This window comes from Pseudorca crassidens, chromosome 5 (genome assembly GCF_039906515.1).
Source record: "Pseudorca crassidens isolate mPseCra1 chromosome 5, mPseCra1.hap1, whole genome shotgun sequence".
Classification (NCBI taxonomy): Eukaryota; Metazoa; Chordata; class Mammalia; order Artiodactyla; family Delphinidae; genus Pseudorca; species Pseudorca crassidens.
Genome location: NC_090300.1, coordinates 71659334 through 71683790, shown reverse-complemented (window position 1 = coordinate 71683790; position 24457 = coordinate 71659334). Strand labels below are relative to the sequence as shown.

At 36.8% G+C, this 24457-nt stretch overlaps 1 protein-coding gene across 4 annotated transcripts in view; it reads right to left on the bottom strand.

The window, feature by feature from the left end:
• TP63 (tumor protein p63) overlaps nt 1-24457 on the bottom strand; it is a 270557-nt gene that overhangs the window by 140467 nt on the left and 105633 nt on the right. Inside the window, exon 1 of one of the 4 annotated variants that reach the window (XM_067738403.1) lies at nt 9224-9390. The exons of the other annotated variants lie outside the window; for them this stretch is intronic. Coding sequence (XP_067594504.1) covers nt 9224-9265 — 42 coding nt within the window. The 5' untranslated portion in view covers nt 9266-9390. Of the gene's footprint in view, nt 1-9223; nt 9391-24457 lie in introns of those variants that run through there. 4 annotated transcript variants of the gene reach the window in all.

Sequence of the window (24457 nt, the reverse complement as noted above, 5' to 3'; positions counted from 1 at the left end):
CTTTAGTAATAACACCATAGAAAATAAAATGTGAAAGTGTTTGCAAATCATCAAGCTTATTCACCCAGAGCAAACCACCCACATCCCTGGTGATGATTGAGAGACATCAGGAGACGAAATGAATGAAGGGAATGGTGTGGAAGCAAGTAAACACATTTAAAAAGTGAGTGCAAAGCGAGATAAAAATCTAATCGGTTCCGTTTTGTAGAAAAATCAAACACATTCCCTGCCCTCCCGAGTAATCAATGAAGTGAAAGCAGTACATTTTACACTGTTTACCTCTGTTAGAGAACAAGTCATTCCTTACTCAGGAAACTTCCCTGTGTTTCAAAAACTTTCTTGCCACTTGAAATAGAATGGAAATAAATATCTGGACTCATTAAAAAAAAAAAAAAAGTCTTACAAGATGTCAGAGAAAACCATATGACTCAGAACATCCAGGCGGAGACCAGGCTCGTACAGGGTGTGCAATTGCTTTGCTTTCTGTACAGATCAGTTACAAACAGTCATTTCTGTAGGTATTTATGCCACATTTTTATCTGAAGATAGCCCTCCGAGCAGCAGCAACAGATGCATGCTTCCGTCACATTCAGGAACATTATTTGGTGACCCCAGGGAGGATACAGAGATAAGTACCACATATCCTCTACCCTCCAACAGTTTCCAGTCCAGAGACCGGGAGAGCAATGAGGGAGGAACAGAGAAGTACAAAGAGTTCAGAGGAAGTCGGGTGATTCTGAATGGGGGTGGGGGGGGACGGTGGAATCTGAGACATTTTTAAGAGTGAAGCAGGCCCCTAGCAAGGCTTTAAAAACTGGAAAGGATCTGACCTGAAGGTAAATATTTGAGGGGTAGAGTTGGCGTATAGAAAGAAGGCAGGAAAAGTAACTTCTCTGAATTCTCACTATTCTGATTTTCAGGCTTTCAAGCACTTTGGGATTATCTACTGAAATAATTTCCCAGGCCTAAGGCTTATTATGGGCTTTCTCCTTTATCCAGTGTTACCGTTTCTCTCTGTGTAGATCTTGTGGAGTCCTCAACGTTAGTCTGGTGACAGAGTCTCAAATGGTCTATTTAAAAGTAATCAAGCCATTCCCAAAACATCTGATGTTGCCCTTTGAGAGAGTAATGGTTTTCCTTTTAATTCTGATTCCATCAATAGAGTGACACTAATCCAGACTGATTTGAGTAAACAGGGCATATTCCCCATTGTCTCTGTGATCTGAGAAAGAATGAACTTGAGAAAGATCGCTGCCTGGATTGGAAATGGCCCCTTTGGGTGTTTTGCGCAAGCTTAAAAGGAAAAAGAAAATGCCTGTACAGAGTTCCTTCCAAGGCAAGCTCACTTTGGGGGTGGTAATGCTCATAGGGGTATTATACTAAACTGCACCTATTAGTGGCTTTAGCAGCAATAAGAAAGTCGAACTATTTCTTTTGTAGTGTTTCCAGAAGAGCTGACGAGAGTGTTTCATAAATTTCCGCCCCTGGCAACACACCACAGCTTGACTCAAAATTCCCTCTTTCAGCTTTTATAAGGAAATCTTTTTTTTTTTTTGGGGGTCCCATTTAAGAAACACAGACAAGATGCAATTCAGATCACAAGTTTTGCATAAGATATCAGTTTACACTCTACACACATCCACTGACATTCCAAAAATGTTTTATTGTTGCCAGTTATTCCCTCAGCTAGAATCAACATGTGCTTTATCTTAACACTAGTTACTGAATGTTACATTGACAGGTAAGTACTATCTGGGGAAGCTATCTCAGAATTTACAGGACGGTTCAATTTTACTATGTCTTTGGAAAAGAGACTGAAACAGAATAAAGTTAGTCATTATTTCAAACACGAGATAAATTTAGAAAGAAGAACTTTCTAAGCCTTTTTTTCCGCAGAAAATGGAAAGGAATGCTTTGGGGATAGGATAGGGGTGCTACAATGTCAGACCAAATAAAAAAGTCAAATGTGGGGAAGCACAAAGTACTGTTTCTGAAAAGACTTTACAGACATTTTAGGTAACTAATTTTTTCTGCAAAGGAGGTTGAATAGCAACAGGGTCATCTGTGGAACTTCACTGCTTCCCCTAATCTTTGCAGAGTTAAAGGCAGAACAAAACACATTTCAACAAAATTCACTTTGTGTTAGAAGAGGATTAAGCTTGGTAAGGACGAGAAAGGAATGAGATACAATCTTGGACATCCCCCCATTTTCATAGAGCATCATTCTCCCTCCTACCCATTCCCTTTGCCTTTAAATCAAGTGACTGAGTTACCTTCCCCAAGAACCTACCCTTGCCTACCCCACCATTATCTTTTAAATTGCCTACATTTTCTTCCTGGGTGAAATGGAAGTGATGAAGGAGATTGTGGGAGGCGATGATATGAAGAGAAGTAAAGACATGCCTTCCCCCCAATATTTCTGTTCAAATCTTAAATGAAAATGTATATCCTTGTCCAAAGTGAGATTTGACAAATTTATGGCAAAGATTTTGAAATTTGTGATACCAAGATCTTGATTTTGTATTGCTATTGTTTTGGGGTAAATTGGAGGGGTTGTTTCTTAAATGATACATTCATATTTAGGTCTGTTCTATTATTTCCCAATCGGGATTCTCATCTTGAACAAAAGTCATACTTGGCATATTGTGCCACACTTAGCTCCAGGATCACTATCTTCTTTTAGAGCAGTGATCAGGGAAGAGATTTTTCTCATCCTGATTCTAAGATGACTATTTAATAAGTAAAGTTAATCCTAATTAACATAGAAAATCAGTCTAGAGTTTGTTCCTAGCTTTGATTACTTTAAGTATGTAATTACCAAGTCCCTGTAAGAGTGAGACACCTTATCTATCTCTATAGAGGTCTAAGGAATGGGAACAGGAAACAATTAACTTTGCCCAGACCAAGCAATCATTTGGACTAATTTTTCTCCCTCCTTGCAGGATGACACTTGTCACTCCTAGAGCATGTAGAAAAAGTTTTGAATCTCGAATTCTGGACACTGCCCATGCTTTCAGAATATTCATGGGTTCTAGCTCTTAGTGAGATAAAAGCCCTTGCCATGTTTTCTTGCTGTTTCTTATAAAAGCTTTCCATTTTGACATACATATTAAATATAGATCAGTGTTTAAATCAACATTCTCTTTTCAAGTCAATATAGCATGCTCTTTCATTTGGTCCTGTGCAGTTATTCTTTGTATTTTTATTAATTTTCTACCTTCTACCCAGAATGACCTTCCTTCCTCTCCCTGTGGCTAAATTCTAGTTCTCAAACTATGTGAAATATTACCTTCGTCATGAGCAGGTTTGACCCATCTCACTGTCTTTGAGAGCCTTTGGTGTCTCTTACCACATTCTGTTTTAAACTGGAGTCACTTATGAATACCTTACGTACACACTAGGATTGTGAATTTTCAGAGGCCAGTGGCTTGCAACTTACTTATTTCTGCTTTCCTTCCAGTGTCTGGCACAAGCACCGTGACTGCACTTAACTAGCTCTCAGTAAGTGTTGAGTTGTAAGGAAATGCTCCTTTTCGTAAGGGAAATAATCGAAATGATTTGTGGCTGGGATATCAAAGACACTGTATCTAGTTTATAACCAAATATATACTACTTTTTTTATTTTGGGGTGGGGAGTGGGGAGAAATAATAAAATAAATAGTGGATATTTACTTACAGCATGACCATACATTTTATCTTCTAAGTGGAACACTTTTGGAAAATAAAAGGGGTGCTATTAAGAATTACACTTAAATAGCAAGAGTAAATAGGGACAAACCAAGACCAATAGTTCCCAACTTCTCTATGGCAGGAACCATAGCTATTAAAGAGAGCTATGGGCAGGGAAAACACAAGTTTCATGAGACTTTAGAAACAATCCATTTCTACCCTTTCAAAAGGTTCCAGAGAAGTGATGGATATTCTTACAAAACGAGCACCCAATGTGCAATTCAGAGAAATGCATTTTTATACTTCTAGGCAGCCTTGAACAAAGCCATTTATCCCCCGCAAGTGCACCTTAGTGCAGCCCCAATTACACCATTCCTCTGTTTAAAACCTTTCCATGGTTTATCATTGCCACTATATTAAATGTGTTATGGTGCTCCGTGAGCCACTCTACCTTGCAATTCTCCCTTTACTTTCTAATTCTTTCATCCTTTCAGTTCCATCAGAACTATCTGACATTTCTGAGTACCCCAGTATTCACCCTACTTCTGTGCCTCTGCTGATGCCTGTTTCTTCACCTGAAATCCCCCTTCCCTCTTTTATTTCTAAAACTTTAGAAAGTTCTACTTGTCCTTCCAAGTGAATCTGCATCACACATAGACATGTAGACTTTTGTGATCCTCCTGCTTTGAGATACTCTCTTTCTCTTTGATCCTTTATATTCTCTCGCTCACATTTCTCATACGACACTTAAGATCTCTCCTGTATTAATTATAACTGTATGTATTCATTCCCCCTATGAACTGTAACTTATCAGTGTAGGAACTGTTTCTTACTCATTTTTGTATCCTATGTACCATCTTATACGTAACTGATGTTCAGTAAACATTTCTTTACAAACATTTCTTTACAAAGTCTATAGTCCTTTTTCTAACCTACGTTTCTCTTCCTCAATACTACTCCTCATGAATATTAACAAATTTCAACTTAATTAAAAGTTATAAGTGAGAATTATAAAATGTTTATAGAGATAACACATTAATAAGCCACAGGTCCCTATTTTCTTGTGCCTCCAAATTGTGTCCTTAAGAGAAGATCTGGAATAAGATTTAAGCTTAACTCTTGTATCAACTGTTTTACCTTGACATTTCAATCCATTCTCTTCCAGAACCAAAATCCACTACCCTACTGGATATCCTTCACAGGCAACTCATTCCCTAAACTGACACTGAACAATAACGCTGTATCAGTCGTCTGACTTTTTGCTTAGCATATATTTAAAAGAAAATTCTGAGTCCATTGGACTTGGAAAATCTTTCATTTTCAAGACAGTAAGACATTTATGGAAATAACCAAGTCATTTTTCACTGAGGTGTCTTTTGGGTATCTGTGTTTGCTCGTCCTTATTTACTGACATAAAACAATTAGAAGTTTAAAATGTATTCAACAGAGGAAAAGTTTAATTTCACACTGTTACTGTGAAGGGAGGATTTTTACCTGTTCCTCTCTATCTCACAAGCACAAGTCCCTCCCAATGCAATTACATGCACCTCAAAGAAAGCTTGGGTACACTGTGGTAACATAGTTCTCAACTGTTTGACCCATATCTTTCCTTGATAAACATAAAATCTCATGACCTCAAATATATACTCCCTCCCTTAATAGGAAGAATATAGAATCTAAATTCTGTAATTGGAGTAGTGGTGGTGGTGGTGGGATGAACTGGGAGACTGGGATTGAAATATATACATGAATATGTATAAAATAGATAACTAATAAGAACCTGCTGTATAAAAAAATACAATAAATTCAAAAAAATTTTTCAAAGTGGAAAAAAAAATACATGAAACAATTGATAATATAAAAAGAAACCAAATTCTGTATATGCTTATTGTCTAAGAAAATTTTAACAAACTTTGTATTCAGAAAATATATGTGGTGTGATGAAAGAACAACCAATATTTTTTTGATTGCTATAGTTAACCAGCCATTCATTCATACTTCCTACTGTACACTCCACACCCCCGTTGAGGATCACTGCTCTTCTAGAAAACAAAACAAACCAAACATGCTTTTTCCTTATCTAGGTAAAGGATAAGTGATTTATTATCACCACTCATTTTTCCAATAGCAGTGAAGGAAAGTATGATCTATGATCTGTGATCTAAGATCTCTTTCTCCCAGTCCCCTCTGGGCTTGAGGGCAACCAATTGTAAAACAAGTAGTGCAATCTAAGACCACAGCATGGAGTGAGGAGCGCAGCCTGGCTGACACCCGAATCAAGTCTGCTGCTTCTGCTTCTTACCTACTGTGATTTTACCTATGGTGCTAAATATCTCAGAGGTGAAACTTGGGAAAGCTACAAAGAATACATTTATTAACTATAAAGAGAAAAACCACTCCCATGGGAAAAAATGTGAGTCAGCCTTTGGAAACAGTATTGGAACATGAAAGACTATTTTCCTTGCCAATGCAGGCCCAGAGGTCAATTAATTGGCAATGATCTGAACACTTAGAGTTTATACTGCTGCCTCAGCACTTTGCTTCTTACTCTCAACTAGATTTGCATACCAGTTCTTTACGGAAACTTCTTTTTGAAGCACTTACCATGAATCACAGTGGCCCTTTTTAGAGTGTATTTCTGTCTAAAGAGAAAAAGTTAAGTAAACAGGGACTCATTTTTATATCTATAGCTCTCTCAACTACAAAAAGAGAAATCATTAACCTTGATTTGTAAAATGAGGTGATTCATTATATGAGTTGAAGTCCTGAATGTTGTAACCCATTCACCAAAGTACCTTTCCATCTTCATACTGAAGCCCAGATGGGGATTTTTAATAAAATGTCATTCTTCTAAGGAGGAGTTTGAGGGCTCTCAAACACTCTCTCCCTCTCTCTCTCTCTGTCTGTCTCTTTGTCTGTCTGTCTGTCACACACACACACACACACACACACACACACACACACACACACAGAGCCCAGGTTTTCTGGCAAGAAAATGGAACTAAAATTTAATCTATGAACAATTTCCTTTCTTTAGTGCCTCGCTCTCCAAGTATGAGACCAATCCCAGAGGCTGTATCATTCCACCCTGGCGCATTGGAAAGGTGCTTGCTTGAGGCCTCCTCATTGCAACCCAAGGGTGGAAACTTAAGCCCTGCCTGTTATATCCTGCTCGCCTTCCCCTCCCTTCCGGACCCTTTCCTGTTCAGTAACAGCTTTCCCAAATCCAGCTCTGCTTGGGGGGGAAGAACTGGAAAATTGTGGAAAAGGGGAAAGGGGAGGAACAGTGTTCTTATATCGTTTTTGAGTTACCAATCCAAAGAATTTGCTAGCAAATTAAATTCAAAAATTATTTGAAGTCAGAGAACAGGTTATGGTTTTCAAGTAATTTTCACTGTTACGGGGAGTGACATGTCTTTTTATTCTTAATCTGACCATTTTTTAACAATTCTTATGTGATAATCATAAATGGCTGATTCCATATTGACAGTTATTAATAAATGTTACCAGAAGGTGAATGCTAAAGCATTATAACTTGTGTATGAAATTTCTGGATTCTCAGGGCCCTGTGGTCCCAGGCTTTTCATATACCTACATGTAGAACTGCATTTCTACAAAGGGCTAGTTATTAAAAGATAACCCTATGCAGAAAAGAAAACTGGTCTAAGCAATAGAATGGAAATGAAGCCATGAAGATAACGCATATTACACACATTAGCAGACAGATATAAAAATCATGATAGAAATACACGAAATGACACAGTAGGGTAGAGAAATGCCGCCATGTTTCTTCATCAGTAGCCTCTATGTACATTAGCAGCATTTCAAGAGAAAACAGACAGCTGCTGCCTCTTGATCACATATCCCTTAAAGTTTTGAAAAACGCAGACTCATGCAAAGGTATTTTCTTTCACTGTCAGTATGCCGTACTCTCACATACAGCATGACACTTTTACCTCCATAAAAGGCAGTCATTACTACAAATACCTTTTCATCACAGTATTCAAGCAATTTTTTTCCTTTTATGAGAAATAATCATTTCTTTCCACTTTACAACAACTTCATACTTTTCTTACAGTTACTTCTAAATCAACTTTTGCTTCTACCTTTTTTTACTTACACACACAGAGATCCCAGCCTGTTTATAAATGACTGCGCGTGAAATATCTCATGAACACAAAGTCAGATATGATATGACCAACAGATCTTTTTTTTAATGATCAAAACTGGACGACATTGGAGCAAATAGAAACAAGATCATCATACAAGTTGCCTCCATTTTTTTAAAAAAAATATTGCTTAGTAACATTTTAAGCTAACTTTCAATATTAAAGCAAAAACAAGAAACTCAAGTTTCTCCACTGAGGACAAGCAAGCCTACTTGAATGTTTTAAAGGAAAATAGGCACTTCCTTTTCCTTCTTTAGATAACTCGATATTTCCCCTGCTATATTTACATAGTTCAGGTGTCTAGACAATAGTGTGGTCAATATGTGATAGCGCTGGCCTTGCTTTGTTGTCTGTTGGGGACGCTTCCTTGTGCTGTCTGTCCGAGTACTATACACTTTGTTTTGATTTTTAAGGAGCTCTATTTGAGCACTACAGTCTACTTTTCCAAGCATTCACCTGCAAGCATTTTCATCTGAAACACTGAACTAGCTCTCTCCACACTGCATTCTCCCCCTCATCTGATTAGTGTCAACACAGCTGCCCTATTCTGAGGAATGTAAACTAATATTGTTGTTAGACCTCCCTCAATCTTAGGAAACTTCCTCAAAGCCTTACAGTCTCGTTAGGATTTTTTTTCTTATCCCTTCAGAGATTTAAATCCCTGTGACAAACGTGTTGAGGAGAGATCAGGGAGGCAAACATCAATTCCATAAATAAAATCCTATATGCTATAATATACATTTACATGTATGCATGTATAAATATTTAATAATGCATTGCTCCAAAATAACTCTGTCATCATACAGTGAAAGTCGAAGTCAATCACCAGACAATAGGGACTTGAGTGAAGTCCCCTCAGGATTTAAGTGGGTCTCTGGATTGACAGAATTCAAAATGAAGATGGCTTAAAAAAATCTCACCTGATTACTTTAAAAAAAAAAAAAAGCATCATTTGCTTTTAGGATGAAGTTTGAAGATAGAACTGAGAACTTAACTGAGTTGAGACACAATCAACTAATTTGTCTTAGTGATACATGAATACCCAACAGAGGAGTCAGTTCAGTGTATCTGGCAGAATGTGATCTGCTCTCTCAGTCTGTTCTTACACAAAGTGATGTTATAAACTCCTGAATATTGGGCTTCCTCAAATACATAACATCACCCAGAAATTTTTCTTTTCCCTTTTCTCCTACTGTTTCATCTTTTACTTAAAGAAGAATCTTACAGTCTCCACAGAAAATATTAACCAAGAAAAGAGATTCCTATACACAGTTTGCAAAAACATTACATTGGGTGACCAAGAACCACCAATATGTAAGCTCTTATTTAAAAAATAGAAATGAAATAGCATCTCTAAATGGAGTGCTAAAATCTAAAAGCCTTACCTCACTAAATTGAGCCTGGGCATTGTTTTCCAGGTACAACATGTTAGCTGTAAGATTGATCAATGCCGCTGTCCTCTCTTCTGGCTCCAGGATTTTGCCAACCCCCCACCCCCTCTGAGACCCTTACAGTAGGAATCTACTAAGAAGATAACAGACCTCAAGTCCCTCTCTGTCTTTCTCTCTCTGTACATAATTCTAGGTTCCCTAATATATACCCAACTATAGGCATGAGGGGGCGGGACTCTTCTCTTTACCTGTCCAATCCATCAACTTCCACCTGGACTCCTCCACTCCAATGGAGTGAGGCCTCTCCCATCTCATTAAGTAGTTAGAATTCCTTATCACCAATCTTTAAAAGAAAAAGAAAGAGAGGGGAGAAAAAAAAAAAAAAAACAGGAGAGAGACAGGTAAAACTTTCCCTTGTCTCTTTCATAAGAAAGTACACTCTTTCCTGAAAACAAAATCTCCCCAAACAAACCACAAACCGTACCACCACCAGGACTTACACAAGGCACTTCAGAAAGTTGTTTTACACTCTGCATCTGAAAAGTAAAACTTCAGGGAAAGCTTTTGAAAGTTTTGTTTCGCTGTTTTCGCTTTTTAAACCTAGATGTGGAGTTTCAAGAATGATTACACAGTTAGAAATTTGGGGAAACCATGCTTACATGTCCTTAATATAAAAATTAAAATCCACTGCCTGACAGGCGAAGGGTTTTCAACTTCTTCTCCCAAGAGAAACGCCAGTGGTTTCATGCAAAGCTATGCTAACATAAGCCACTTGATCGTCCAGAGCATGTTTCTCAATAACAATTTAAACCATTGGTCCCGTTAACTTGTGAAAACAAACAAACATCCACATTATGTACAGGAAATAGAAATCCTGGAGAAAGTGCCCATTTTTTTAAAGCCCTTTAAAAAAAAAACCTGTTTCTTTCTATCATATTTCTTGAAACATGGAATCAATACAATAGCTAATCTATTTGAATATTTATTTTCTCTACCATATCTAGTTTTTATTAATGCTCAAAGATAATATTTTTATAAACAGGTAATTACTAATAAAAAGAATAAATCTTAAAGTCTGAAAGACCAATTAGCTTTTGCCTTAAAAATATATTTACATAAATACACGACAACATTCATGTAGAATCTGGCCTTGCTTACCATGATTTAGTGAAGAGGAAATGCACACTGATGGTTATTGTGCGATCTACTAAAATATGCTCATTGCTGTCGAGTATTCTACATAATTCAGTTAGATTTATATCTAAACGTCACTCCTCTCCCCACGCTTGGGAAGCCAAACTCCCTGTCCTGCGTGAAAGTTATAACTGGACAAGATATCTGTACAGTAAGTTAATATTTAGATTGATTCTAAAATTTAGATGAAAATTAGAAGCCAGACTAGGTTAGTATATAAACTTTAAAAATAAAGTGTGCAAATGCATTCATGACCTTGGATTTGCCTCCTCTTTTTGCATCCATAAAATGCATGCACATGAGGGATAATATGATCATGGGGTGATATTTACTTTTTAAGCCCCTAAGTTACTGGTAAGAATGTTTCTTTTTCTGCAAAAATTTTTCAGTAAAGCATCTGATCTCAAGTGTCCAAGAATATGACAACACTAACGCTACAAATTTATATCAGACAAAATGTTCATTTCTTCACTGAAATATTGGAAAGATGATCTCTTCCTACCTGTAATTAACCAAATAAGCTGTAGCTACGAGGCAAAAAAAAAAAGAAGAGAGAGGGAAAGAAAGTAAAAAAGAAATGACTTGAAAAATGCAATTTCATTATTTGTACCATGAATTTAAATTATACACCCACTGCCAGCTTCTGGGTCAACAGTAGAAAGCAGTTAGCTATTTCCTTAAAGCTGTGCTTAGTTAAGTGGTTCAAAAACTTGGATGACCCTGAGAATCATCCAGGGTGCTTTTTAAAAACAGATTTCTTGACCTGGCCCCATATCTACTGCATAAGAGTCTCCAGGTACACAACCCGTACATCTGTATCTTCGACAGCCCAGTAGGAAGTTCTGAATGAGTCAGGTTTGGAAATTAATCTGGAGTAAATGCCATTAGCACAACTGCCCAGAAAGTCATTATTGAATTCTTTTTTACATGAATAGAGTAGTGTAACCACTTGAATCCCTAAATCTAAGGTCCACAGTTTCAGATGTTGATGATATTCTATCAAATGTAAACAAATTTCATCTTTCGCAGAGTCAAAAGATTCCCAGCAGAATGGGATGGATTAAAAAGATCAAATTCCTTCTATCTACCACCTTAGCCTTCAGCACATGCCAGTCAGACTATGATCTCTATCTACATAGCTACCAAAATCTAAAATGCGTGTATCTTACATGTAAGATATGATACATCTGCTGAGGCTACTTGTGTGTTTTGGGTACATGAGGGGAAGGAGTACTGGACTGGGGGTTACAGGAGTAACTAGGAGGTACAGGAACTATTACCAATTCTGTGCCCTTGGGGCAGGTTACTTAACCACTCTGGATTCAGGTTCCTCGTTTGTGAAATGAGAGGAAGAACTAAATGATTTCTAAAGACCATTATAAAGATAAGAGTCTCTGTCCAGAATTCATGGAAGTGATTTAGAGGATTATTTACATTTCTCTTATTTTGCTGGGATATTTGTACCTCAGTGTGCTCATCTTTGAACTGTACAATGAAGCAGTTGAGTTGCACAGATACTAAGATGCTTAAATGACATAAAGAAAAAGGTACAATGTACTAGGGGGAAAATCCATGCTTTTTGCTCTAGGATATCCTCATATTAAATTCACTAATAGCTACTAATCCATTTAAATTTGAATTTAGCACAAACATTTTCATAAAAGAGTGAATCAAAGTACATCTGATAACTTTTGATTTCAGAATTAGTGTGAATACCTGATGTAAACATCAGGCATTTACTTAAGCAAAAGGTTACAGAGAAGCAACCATTCTCTGTATTCGCTATGCAACAATGCTTATCTTGGATCTCAAAGGTTTATTAATATGCATTAATTTTCCTAATAACCTAACGATGTAGGTATTATTATCCCCATTTTACAGGTAAATAAACTCAAAGATTGTAAGTAGGTTTCCCAAGTCCTCAGGAGTCAGAACAACTTTATTTAACTTTACTCACAACTCATAGATTTTCATTCCCAGCCATTTCCCTCAAATTCCTCAAAGCTTCATGGCCTCAGAATCAGGCATCAGCACTATCCCTTGAATGAAAATGCCACTGCTGTAAATCTAGTGCATTGGAAGGACAAGTCATTCAAGATGTAAGATTAACATGTATGTTTTCCTGAAATAATACTGTTAAAATTTTGTTGACTATCCTTCTTAACAGATACTCATGTAAGAGCTCTTTGTATATTAAAGATATTAACCCTTATCATAAGTGCTGCAAATATTTTTCCACTGTGTGTATTCCTGTGTGTGTGTTTCTGGTGTTTCAACTCGTATATGGATTTATGGTTTGCTTTTTGGTGTAGAAGAGTTTTATTTTTTCCATAACTGAATTTATCATATCATTTTTCTCTTATAATTTATTACTTTTCAAAAATAGTTTGAAAGGCCTTTGCCAGCCCAACATTATAAAATCCTTCAGCCATATTATCATTTCATATTATTATCGGTTTTTGAATTGTTTCATATGCAAATCTTTTCACTCTCTAGAATTTGTATTGGTATGAGAAATAAATGAAGATACACTTCCACTCAAAATATATAACTTATCTTCATCATTTTATTGAATAATTTTCTCTCTAATTTGACATGTAATCTTTATAATATACCAAATATCAATGTCTCCATTTTATATCTCTATGTGAGAAAGTTAAGCAAGTATATAAATTCTTCAGCACACAGAAAATACTTGTCTGAAGTTCTTAATCCACACAATGTAAGTTTGGGTAGGGAAAAACAGGGCACCTATAAAATTCTAGGAAGTAAAAAGTGGAAGCAATTTTGTCTTTCAGATCTATGCCTGCCCCCTGTGGCTTGGGGTAAGTATAGAGAACAAGGAAATGTTTAGGTTTCATGAAGCCATAAAAATGGAGATAAGTGTTTTAGTGGGTTCGCCTCATGAAGACTCTAGTTCTATTGAATTGAGAGAACAGAGAAGTTAGAAGAGGCTTAGTTAGTCATTTATTAAAGTAAACAAAGACTGGTGACTTGTTTTTATATTAGCAGTTGAGATTCCAAGAAAGAGTATGTGCCTGGTTCTAAATTTATCAACCCTCTATGCTTTCACCAAAAATTTACCTGAATAAGATAGGAAAATGAATATCTAGCAATATCTCTACATTCTCCCCTCCCTCTAGAGGCCCCTCACCATCACTTCATCTTTCCTAAAGAACAACTACGATCATGTTACTCCACAGGATGAGTCCATGCCATTGGGACAAAACCAATTATTTTTGTAGGCACTCAAGATCCTTCTTCACAGGCTGGTCCCAAGCTACCCTCTCAGCCTCATCATCCCTATTTTCCACTCTGCTTGCTACATGCTGGCCCCAGCTGACCATTTCTGCCCCTCTGCTCAATCTGGTCCCTCAGTTTGAAATGTCTTCATTCTCTTTACCTGATAAATTGAAACATTTTCAAATTCTTCCAATGAATCTGAGTTCTCCAATTCCCTAGTTGAAGTTCAGTCTTCTCTTATTTTATATGAATGTGTATAAAATAATAATAAAATGCTACCTTACAATGAAAAAATGTGTATAATTGTCTGTCTCCCCTATGAGGCTATGAATTTTGAGGTCAGAGTACACTTCTGGTCATCATATCACATTTCATGTCTAAAAGCCTGATGAATATAAGTCCAGTTGAACAATTTAACTCTGTAAGAAAAAACCAGAAAGTTGAAAATGGATTCTTTACCCAAAGTATTTATTATGACATGGATGCCTTTCCTATAGGAATCAATAAACAGCATCTAATTACAATAGAAGAGAGAGAAAAATGATGCTTTCAACCCAAGGATAGTCTGTCAAATCTTCAATAATTATTTGTCAAGAAGGCAAATTGTCAGCATGATAAACCAGCAACAGGCAAAAAATATTGGGGTTTTATAGAGCTTGTGTGAAAGCTAAGAAATGTTGGGACTTTCCAAGCTGCCCCAGAACAAAATCAATCAGATCATTTTAATACCACCCACCATAAAGTCAAAGGATGACCAGCAAGACACAGCGAGTAACTTTCACAGCTCTAATCTTTCTCAAGTTAAGTGATTTCCTTCCTTTCCTGCTCCAGACAGGTAAGAAGAATTCGCATTTGTAGACGCTATTGAAGGCCACTAAATTAATTCACCAAATCAATTTTCTCTTAAGTCTAAAGCTAAATTCCAAAGCAAGATAAAAAATCACATCCATTTTAGGGTCCCTAGTGAGGCTCTGAAAGATGAGTAAGCCTCATAGGTACAGAACGGGAGATAAGTTCTGTCCTAAATCTTATAGATGTACTCAAGCTATATATATAGTTGTTGTTGTTGCTTGGTTGTTTGTTTTTTCTGTAAACCTTCAAGTAGAAGGTAACATAGCAGACAGGGTTTAGTTTCTCTCTTTGTATATTTTGTGGATCAGATACTCTTCAGAGCACTTTATATATATCAAACTCATTTAATTCTCATAGAAGTTTGTGATGTATGTACTGTTATTATTCCTGTCTTACAGATGAAAATGAAAATACTGATATGCAAATAAATACTAAATGGTGAAATCGAGATTTGAAGGGATCCAAAACAGTCCAAGTAAATAGGTGTCCATATGCAAAGAGATAAGATCATCTCTCATACTGTCTTTCATTTGCACTTAAAAGTTTTAGATTATAAAAATAATGTGATATTTAGAGCCCAAAACTGAAAACTAAAAATAAAAAATAGATGCTATCTATAAGCATAACACTCATAGAGAACTATTGCTAAAAGTTTCCTTGGTCTTTTCTCTATGTTTATATATATATTCTGTAAGCAAAATTGGATTATATTCAACATATTATTATTATTTTCTTTTTAGTTATTATGGTATTATGAGCATTTTCTCATGTTAAGTATTCCTACATCTAAAAGTACTGGGTCAAAGTTTACGAACGTAAGTCACTTGATAGGTACAGAATCAAGTTATTTTCCAAAGGGCTGAATCAAATTGCATTTGTATGAGGTTAAGAACCACAGTATTAGAATGATCTTTTCCAACTATACAAATGAAAACAAACATTTTCTTATTTTAATATGAATCCCCTTGATTGTGAGCAAAGTTAAATGTATTTCAATATGTTTCTTAGCCCTTTGCATTCCTTCTTTAGATGATCTAGTAATGTCCTTTGCTTTCCCCTCCAATCCCTACCTCACTGGTATCTTTATTAATAAAGATATTAACTCTGACATATTTGTCATATATTTTCCAAGTTTCTTTGCTGTTTAGTATTAAATATATTGAAATAGAAATTCTGATTACTTTATTACATAAAAATGACTTCTTAGCCATTTATCCCAGAACCTAGAGGTAACCATTGTTAAAATTTTGGTATTTTCTCTTCCAAAGATATATATTCCATATAATTCTGTGTGCTTTACAAACTGAACATATGATAGAACATATTAAAGATATATTTTGTTAAAAGTACATATATGTGTCTGTATAAATGTATGCATATATTTATTTTAAAAATTAACCTGTTAATATGATTGCATACTCAGGTCATTACTCAGGTATTTTAATTAAACCCTATGTTTTTAAATTGCTATATAGGGCTATTGAATTAATTTAGCCATTTCCCACTCATTGGACATTCGATTTGTTTCTATTTTTCTTTAACACTATAATCTTAAAGCAAAACTGTACTACGCGGGCTTCTCTGGTGGCGCAGTGGTTGAGAGTCCGTCTACCGATGCAGGGGATGCGGGTTCGTGCCCCGGTCCAGGAAGATCCCACATGCCGCGGAGCGGCTAGGCCCGTGAGCTATGGCCGCTGAGCCTGTGCTCCGCAACGGGAGAGGCCACAACAGTGAGAGGCCCGCGTACCGCAAAAAAAAAAAAAGAAAAAAACTGTACTAAGCTATTAATTAAAATACATTATTAGAAGCTGCATTATTTGATTATAAGATATTTAAATATTTTAAAGGCCAATAGATACTACTAAATTGATTTCCGGATATTATACCAGTTTCTCTTTAAACCGTCAATATAAAACACAGCTCACCCTGCCACAACATCATTAGCAACTATAATTATTTTCTATATTTTTAATATTTTAGAGTAAAAATGAACAAACAAAATTAACTTTCTCCTACTGCTATTATACATTATTTATTAAAATGAACATACTGATCTCCATCTCCATTAGTTGGTCACCTTTGGAAAGTGCAGATCTTTAAGTTACACCGACGTGTATTTGAATATTGGTATGTTTACTTATCTTCTTTGAACTTTCATCTATAAAATCAAAATATCACCCTATAACATTTAACTTCCTAACCAACCTATAGGAGTGATTAGTTTATAATAGGTTCTAAATGGATTTCAGAACCCTTTTATCCTTTTATTTATTCATATTTGTAGTCTGGACATGCTACTAAATACCTCCAAAAATTCTTTTTTTTTTTTGTATCTTTTTTTTTTCTTTTTTTTCCTGGCTGCGTTGGGTCTTCCTTGCTATACGCGGGCTTTCTCTAGTTGCGGTGAGTGGGGGCTACCCTTCGTTGTGGTGCGCGGGCTTCTCATTGCGGTGGCTTCTCTTGTTGCGGAGCACGGCCTCTAGGCACATGGGCTTCAGTAGTTGTGGCTCGCAGGCTCTAGAGCGCAGGCTCAGTAGTTGTGGCCCACGGGCTTAGTTGTTCCACGGCATGTGGGATCTTCCCGGGCCAGGGCTCGAACCCGTGTCCCCTGCATTGGCAGGCAGATTCTAACCACTGCACCACCAGGGAAGCCCAAAAATTCTTATTTTTTAAACACTAGATTTTCTAGTATTTCAATAGATACTCTGATTAAAACTATATTTCATTCCTTTCCTTTCTGCTTACTGCCATATCCTCCAAATAGCTGCTGCTGCAGTTAAGTGGTCATAGACAATTCAGTCAATTGCCAACTTGGAGGAGCGGAAAGAGCACTGGAATCAACAGCAGAAACCTGGGGTCCAGGTCTCAACTCTCATTTAGAGTTAGTCCTTTTCATTAAGTGGATGGATAATCAACAAATATTCACTCAAGCTAAATGCATAACACATCACCTTTCCTTGTTTCCATACTGGGATATATTTCAATATGATAATAGGTTTTAAATAATTTACCCTACCTAATAACTATAGAGAAATCAACCCATCTTGTCTTTAAGGTTCATGCATGAAAGGATATTGTTCCAAGAGTCATGGGCTTTGGGTTAAGTTCTGGCTCTGTCAGTAAATTGATTATATTACTGGAAACAGGACATTTCCCCACCTATCTTGCAGTTTTCTAATCTGTTAATTGGATTTAGGTTTGTTACATATTTCTCATCCTATATTACTGTCATTCTAGTCTCCTTGGTGTTCACGTTTTTCTGTTTAACCATCTTCTAAATTTTACTATTGATGAAGACAGACAACTTCTCTATCAACTTTATATCTCACATCTTTTCCTTGCAGTATTTCCTTTTTAAAGAGCTGGTGAAAGCAGTTGATTTTATAGACCAGTTGATTTCTATCAAGCTTTCAATCTTTCTATCAAGCTGGAGATTTTAGGCTTCACTTTTAGTTCCTCATTTTTTCTCTCCTCAGCAGGAATATAGGTTGGGCAGGGGATGCCTCATTCTTCCTGGAGGCTGTATTTTGAGGCAACTCAGCTTTCTTTCTTACATAAGTCCTCTCCACCCTTTCCAGGAAAAAAAAAAAAATCCATAGGCAAAATAAAAAGGAGGTGCATTTACTCTGGAGTCCTGGACGAACTCCAGGGAAATATTACATTTTGTCTCTTTTAATTCAGACTCTCAGAGAAAGTGAGTTCTAATGTCTTTCTTTTATTTCTGCACTCATCTTCAGTTATAGGAAATGTCTCTCACTGTTAAACACAGTATAGCACCAGGCAACAGAATGGAGAAGTCACTGGTTTGTAACTTTGGGAAAACTTCAATGATCTCATCTGTGAATCTCCCCAGTGTGCACGCTACCTTTGTATCAGGGACCATGGGGGTTGAACTGAGCCATTCTTGGAGCCCTGTTTTCACTCATCCTGTCTGCTGCACTATTCACACTTGCACTACATCTAGATCCTAAGTATGAAAAAGTGGTGTACGTGAACATGGTGTGTGTGTATAAAATATATGTAAATATATATATATTTTTTAAGTTCCACTTCATGCACCCTGTGACTTGCTATCTGACCTTGAAGTAGTTATCTAGCCTCTGTGTTTCTTAGCCCCCTACAGGTACAGCAAAGGGTTGGCCAATTCCTATGGGATTTCTAAAGTCCTATCTCAGCCTGACAGTCTCAGATTTTCCATACACTTTTTTTTTAATTGAATAAAAAATTCTTTAGATTCTATAGTGCTTCACAATTTTCAAAAGTTTCACACACATGACTCCATATAATCCCATAATAACCCTTTTTCTCCCCCTACCCCTATATTGCCCCTTTCCCCTTCCGTCTCCCCACTGGTAACCACTAATTTGTATTTCTATATCTATGAGTCTGCTTCTTTTGTGTTTTATTCACTACTTTGTTGTATTTTTAAAATTCTACATACAAGTGATATCATACATTATTTGTCTTTCTCTGACTTATTTCACTTAGCATAATGCCCTCCAAGTCCATCCATGTTGCTGCAAATGGCAAAATTTTATTATTATTTATGGCTGAGTAATATTCCACTGTATGTGTGTGTGTGTGTGTGTGTGTGTGTGTGTGTGTATATATATGTGTGTGTGTGTGTGTGTGTGTAATATATCTCACATCTTTATCCATTCTTCTGTCAATGCAATCCCTATCAAAATATCAATGGCACTTTTCACAGAACTAGAACAAATAATTTTAAAATTTGTATGGAAACACAAAAGACCCCAAATAGCCAAAGAAGAAGATCATGCGCCCTGACTTCAGACTATACTACAAAGCTATAGTAATCAAAACAGTATGGTACTGGCACAAAAACACATGCATAGCTCAATGCAACAAGATAGAGAGCCCAGAAATAAACCCACACACTTATGGTCTCCATAAGGGATACTAACTATACTCTTACCATGCAACTGTTGTGATAATGTCTGTTTGGGCAGAAAAATGCTACATAAAATAAGGAAAGTTACACTTTAAAAAGAAGTCAAAATGATCAGGAAAACAAGAAAGACTGAAGCCCTAGCTGGACCCAGTATAAATGATGTCCCTAACTACCTTCAGCAGAGGGGTAAAAGTAATTTAGGAATGACAAACTGTGGTGTTTTCTCAGAACTGGGAAAGCAGCATGCACTGGCTGCTCTTTCAGACAGAGATGTCACCAGGCTGCTGTAATCTTCACTCTGTGACAGCAGGCCATGAGAGTAAAAGTACCACTCACTCTAAGTGTGGGGTACAATAAGCCTTGGTCCAAAAAAATAATAAAAACATAAAAAAAAGTGGCTTCTTGGGGTTGTTTTTGTCCCAGAGACTCTGAACACAGAAGAAAGTAAAGCATACATGGAATTAGAAGTCTCATAGGTAAGGTTTGGAGGTAAACCCTGGGGATTGCTTATCAAAAAGGAAAACCAAATCTAACATCAAGAGTACATACATGACAATGTGGCGGTATGGATCCCATGATCAATTCTAGCTTTAAAGTAGTCTATGTTTCTGTCTAGGAGTGCCTCTATTTAAAAAGTCCTATTAATGGACAAAGAAGGATGCAGAAGTTTAGGGGATTTATAGTAAGAGCCTTAGGATGTATATCATACATTGCAGTTTAAGAGCAAATAGATCTTATATTTCCCAATGCTGCAGCTTTGTACACCCTGGCTCCTCCATCCTCTCAGACAGGCAAACCCAAATGCATTTTTCAACTCGCATATAACGTGTTTCCTCTATTTTACTCAACATTTGAGTGTCTGTTATGTACCCAGCATGGTGCTAGCACCTCTGGATCATTCCCTGTCTTCTCTAAGCAGCCAGTTACTTTGGCCTCTTAATTTTTACCCAATTCTATGGATACCTATATTATTATAGATCTCATCTCATTGCTTTTTAATTCTGTTTTCATGAGTCCCACACTAAAATATGAGGACAAAGGTGATGCCAGATTTAGTTCTGCACTTCTGCAGCTTGGGAAGTGTACAGAATAGGCACTCAAATTCTGTTTACCAGATGACTATTCTGGTTTGATCCATCAGACACATCTGCAAAGCAGGCCTGGAATTATTACTCCCACTTCTCAGATAAGGAAATCAGGTTACAGAGGGGTTAAATGTTATATTCAAATTCACATATAAACTATGCTTAAGGTTGCATGTGCTCCTGTGCCGTACAAGTTGCCTCTCACAGAAGAGATTACCCTGTCACACACAGGCCTTAACAATGCGGATGAATTCAGCCTCAGAGTAAATCAATCTGCTTGCATGCTAGGCAGGAAAAATGAGCGGTCCTGTTGCCACAAATGACTCCCAAAGATATTCTTTCCCCTTTAGCAGCTTTTTCCCCTTCATTTTGATCTCCTGAGCTTCCTACTGTTACAGACACAATGAACTGACTTAATTTCAGCTTCCCAAGCTTGATTCACTGCTTGATTAAAAAGGGGTGCAACTAAGTAGGTGTGCCTCCGTGACCTGAGCGGTTAAGCCAGATCTTCTGGCCTGAGGAGGCCACTGGTTTGATTTTGTAAGAAAACATTATCTGCATTGATCATTAACTGGACAATTCTGCAACAGCTATCTCAAAGAGATTAAAGAAAAAAAAAAAAGACTCGAGGAGAGCTGCATCTAAAAACTCTAGGTAATTTCCAACAAAGACTGACACTGACTTCAGGATTCAACTATACGTTGCTTAAAAGTAAAGAGAAACTCAGCATAATAGCTTCCTAATAATAAAGAAATCATTTCTTCAAATGGAACCCAGTGCAGTTGTTGTGTTCAAATCACAGAAAGAAACGTGCAAAGTCAGACGTCATTATACATAATCTGAAAACACACACACACACACACACACACACACACACACACACATACACACACACACACACATACACACACACACACACACACACACACACACACATGCTATGGAGTAGATGGAGCAGCTGCCCCAACAAAATGAAAATAAAACTGAGGCATTACTTGTAACTCAGTTGCTCAGTGAATGAAATGCATATATACTACTCCCATCTTAATCAACTACTTATGCTCCTCTTTTAAAATTATTCCTTTTTATGCACTAGATTTTGTAATTCAGATAGATTCTCTGCGAGGTAAGGAGTTTAACTAACATTGTCAAAGGGCTAAGTCAATGACAGTATAAGTGGTGTGTCCTGAATCTGTGAGCAGGATTATGACCGAACCAGGATACCGATACTTCAGTCTGAGCATCTCTTTAAAAGATAACATTCATCTTCTTCTCTCCCAACTCATTCCTCAAATGGTTCATATTCTTACAATTTTTATTCAGCAACCATAATACATTTTAGTCATGGTCAATAGCTAGAAGACTATTTAGGTAAACTAAAACTCATGCATGATCCTCAAATGGCAGATCACCTCCCCTTTTATCTCCACTGTTACTCTAGAGAGGAATAGGTCAAACATTCATGTTGGTACACCTCACTGAGAAAATGGTCAGATTTGAGTATTACTTCCTCTCCCTTTCTACATAGGCAATCTAGATAGAAAAACAAAAGTCAAGGCTAACATAGATAGTAGCTGCTTAAAAATTTGTTGATTTGTTATTATCTTAAGGTGAAATAATAGATCCACTGGGGGTACACTAATGCTAGAAGGGATATTTGAGACCATAGTTTAGAGACCATATTATTTCTTTCACACAAACACACATATACTTTTCATGTCTAATATTAACCGAATCCTTTATTGTGCATGGTCTTGAAATAAGACTCAAAAAAGAATAAGATTATCTGTCCTCAGACTTCCTGATCCAGTGGAAAAGACATATGTAAAAAAATTAATATGTTTACAAATGTATGTAAACTAGTAACTAAAATAAATACTAAAGTGATAAGTTACAAGCAGCAGTTCTATGGAAACACAGGAGGACTCATTAATTCCCCATTTGAAGATAAGGAGTTGAGTCTTTAAGGTTGAGAAGGATTTGGGAGGAAGAGAAAGGAGACATTTCTGAATGAAAACAAAAGCATGGGCCAAAAGACAAAAACATGAAATTATGTATTCAGAAGAATAAGATGGAGTTAGGTGAGCTTGGCGGGATATGGGAGATGGGAGGTAATATAGGAGAGATACGTTCGAATACGATTGTGGTGGACTCCAGTTATCTTTACCTTTCTCATACTTAAGGGAACTAAGCCTTTATGATTTATGAGTTGATTTATGAGTTTATGTACCTGAAATTACAGTTCAATTTGGCTTTTAAATTAAATTAAAAAAAAGGAACAGTTACAGAGGTGTATACATTTGTCAAGATTCATTCACATACTTGGATGCCTTTTTGTACATAAATTACGTTCAATAAATTTGGCTTTTACATTTAAAAAGCAAAAACAAAGAAGCAAAAATCTTCCCTGAAGATAAAGGTTTGGGCTAGATCATCTCTTATTTCCTGTGACTCTATCTCCCTAATTCCTTGGATTAAAAATGGAAACTCTCCACATGAATTGAAAGGATATCAAAGAGACTCTAGAGTTTAAGGGACAGTCTTCTGCCACTGCTATCACCGAAGATCAACATCAACTATTCTTCCCTCTCTCATCCCCTCCAGAGAAGTGTGCCTGCCAAGTTCACCCAACTGTCACAACAGCATTTGCCCTCTGACCTTCAGCAAACAATGCACAGAATGCCATTTTAAACTACTAGATGCTGTACCTTTACTTCTTTAGAGACTGACCTGCAAGGCTAATTAGAGAGTTCAGTGCTCTGCCTATCTGGGGCTAACACTTACATTTAGAACTGTAAAGCAAAACCAGTCCTCCAACAGATCCACAGGCTTGGAGGACTCTAACCCAGCTGGGGCTGGCCTAGGAAGGATATTCGAGTTTGTTCTCAAGATGGTTTAGGGATTCAAACACAAGGACCCATTTCTTCATATGGGTCTCAGTAGTTAGCAAGCAATTAAGAATTTGCTCATAATTCCTTTTCCCATTATTTCCTAGGACTATAGGTAGACACACTTTCTCTTCTCTTGCCCCATCAAGAAGAGCAGGCAAAGGACAAAGGGTCCCGTCACTTTCTCTGGAGAGAAATGTGGTATTCTAAAGATAAGGGATGAAAGACAATGCCTGACTTTTAGTGTTGGCAACAGGAGCAGTGATTCTAAGCACTGGTAAAAAGAGAACTAAAAAATATTACATCATTAAGAAACTTTAGAAATCATATAGCCCGAAGTTTTCATTTTAGAGACAGACAATATAAAACCCAAAGATGGAAAATAAGCTTCCCAAGCTTTGCAACTACTTTGTGAATATGAAGTGGCACTCCTCATTCTTAGTATTGCATCATTTGAAAGAATTACATTACCCATTGCATTTAACTAAGAGAAATATGTGTTTACATATGTTGCCATGGCTTGCATTCTAAGGGTACCAGAATTGCATCTCATGGACTCCATTCAGCTGCCTCAAGTTCTGCTTTGAAATCTGTTAACTTTTGGTCACTATGATGGGTTTTCTAATAAACATATGAAGGTATTAGTAAATGTTAATCTCCATTAATCTCTGTTTCTCTCTGGTGAAAAGTTTTTCAGTTTTAAGTCTAAGCCTCCTAAAAGGTAAAAGAAATATGAATTAAGTGAAAAAGGCAAGTTCGATATCTGTAAAAACTGATGACATGATGCTTCAGATACTCCAAGAAGTATAATGGGTACTCATGTATATTGAAAGGTTACCTCACAAAAGCTTGGAAGAAAAGAGCACGCTCAAGCAAATAGAAAGACAAAACTAAGAGGAAACAAGGAGAGGAAAAAGTGACATCAGGGAGTTGTGTAGAAGGTAGTTTTCACTTTACACTGAAAGGACAAAACCTGGCATCTAGCAAGAGGAGCAGTATCCCCTGGGTTTGGGCTGAAAAATAAAAAAGGAAGTAAGACTGACTTGAGGGAGAA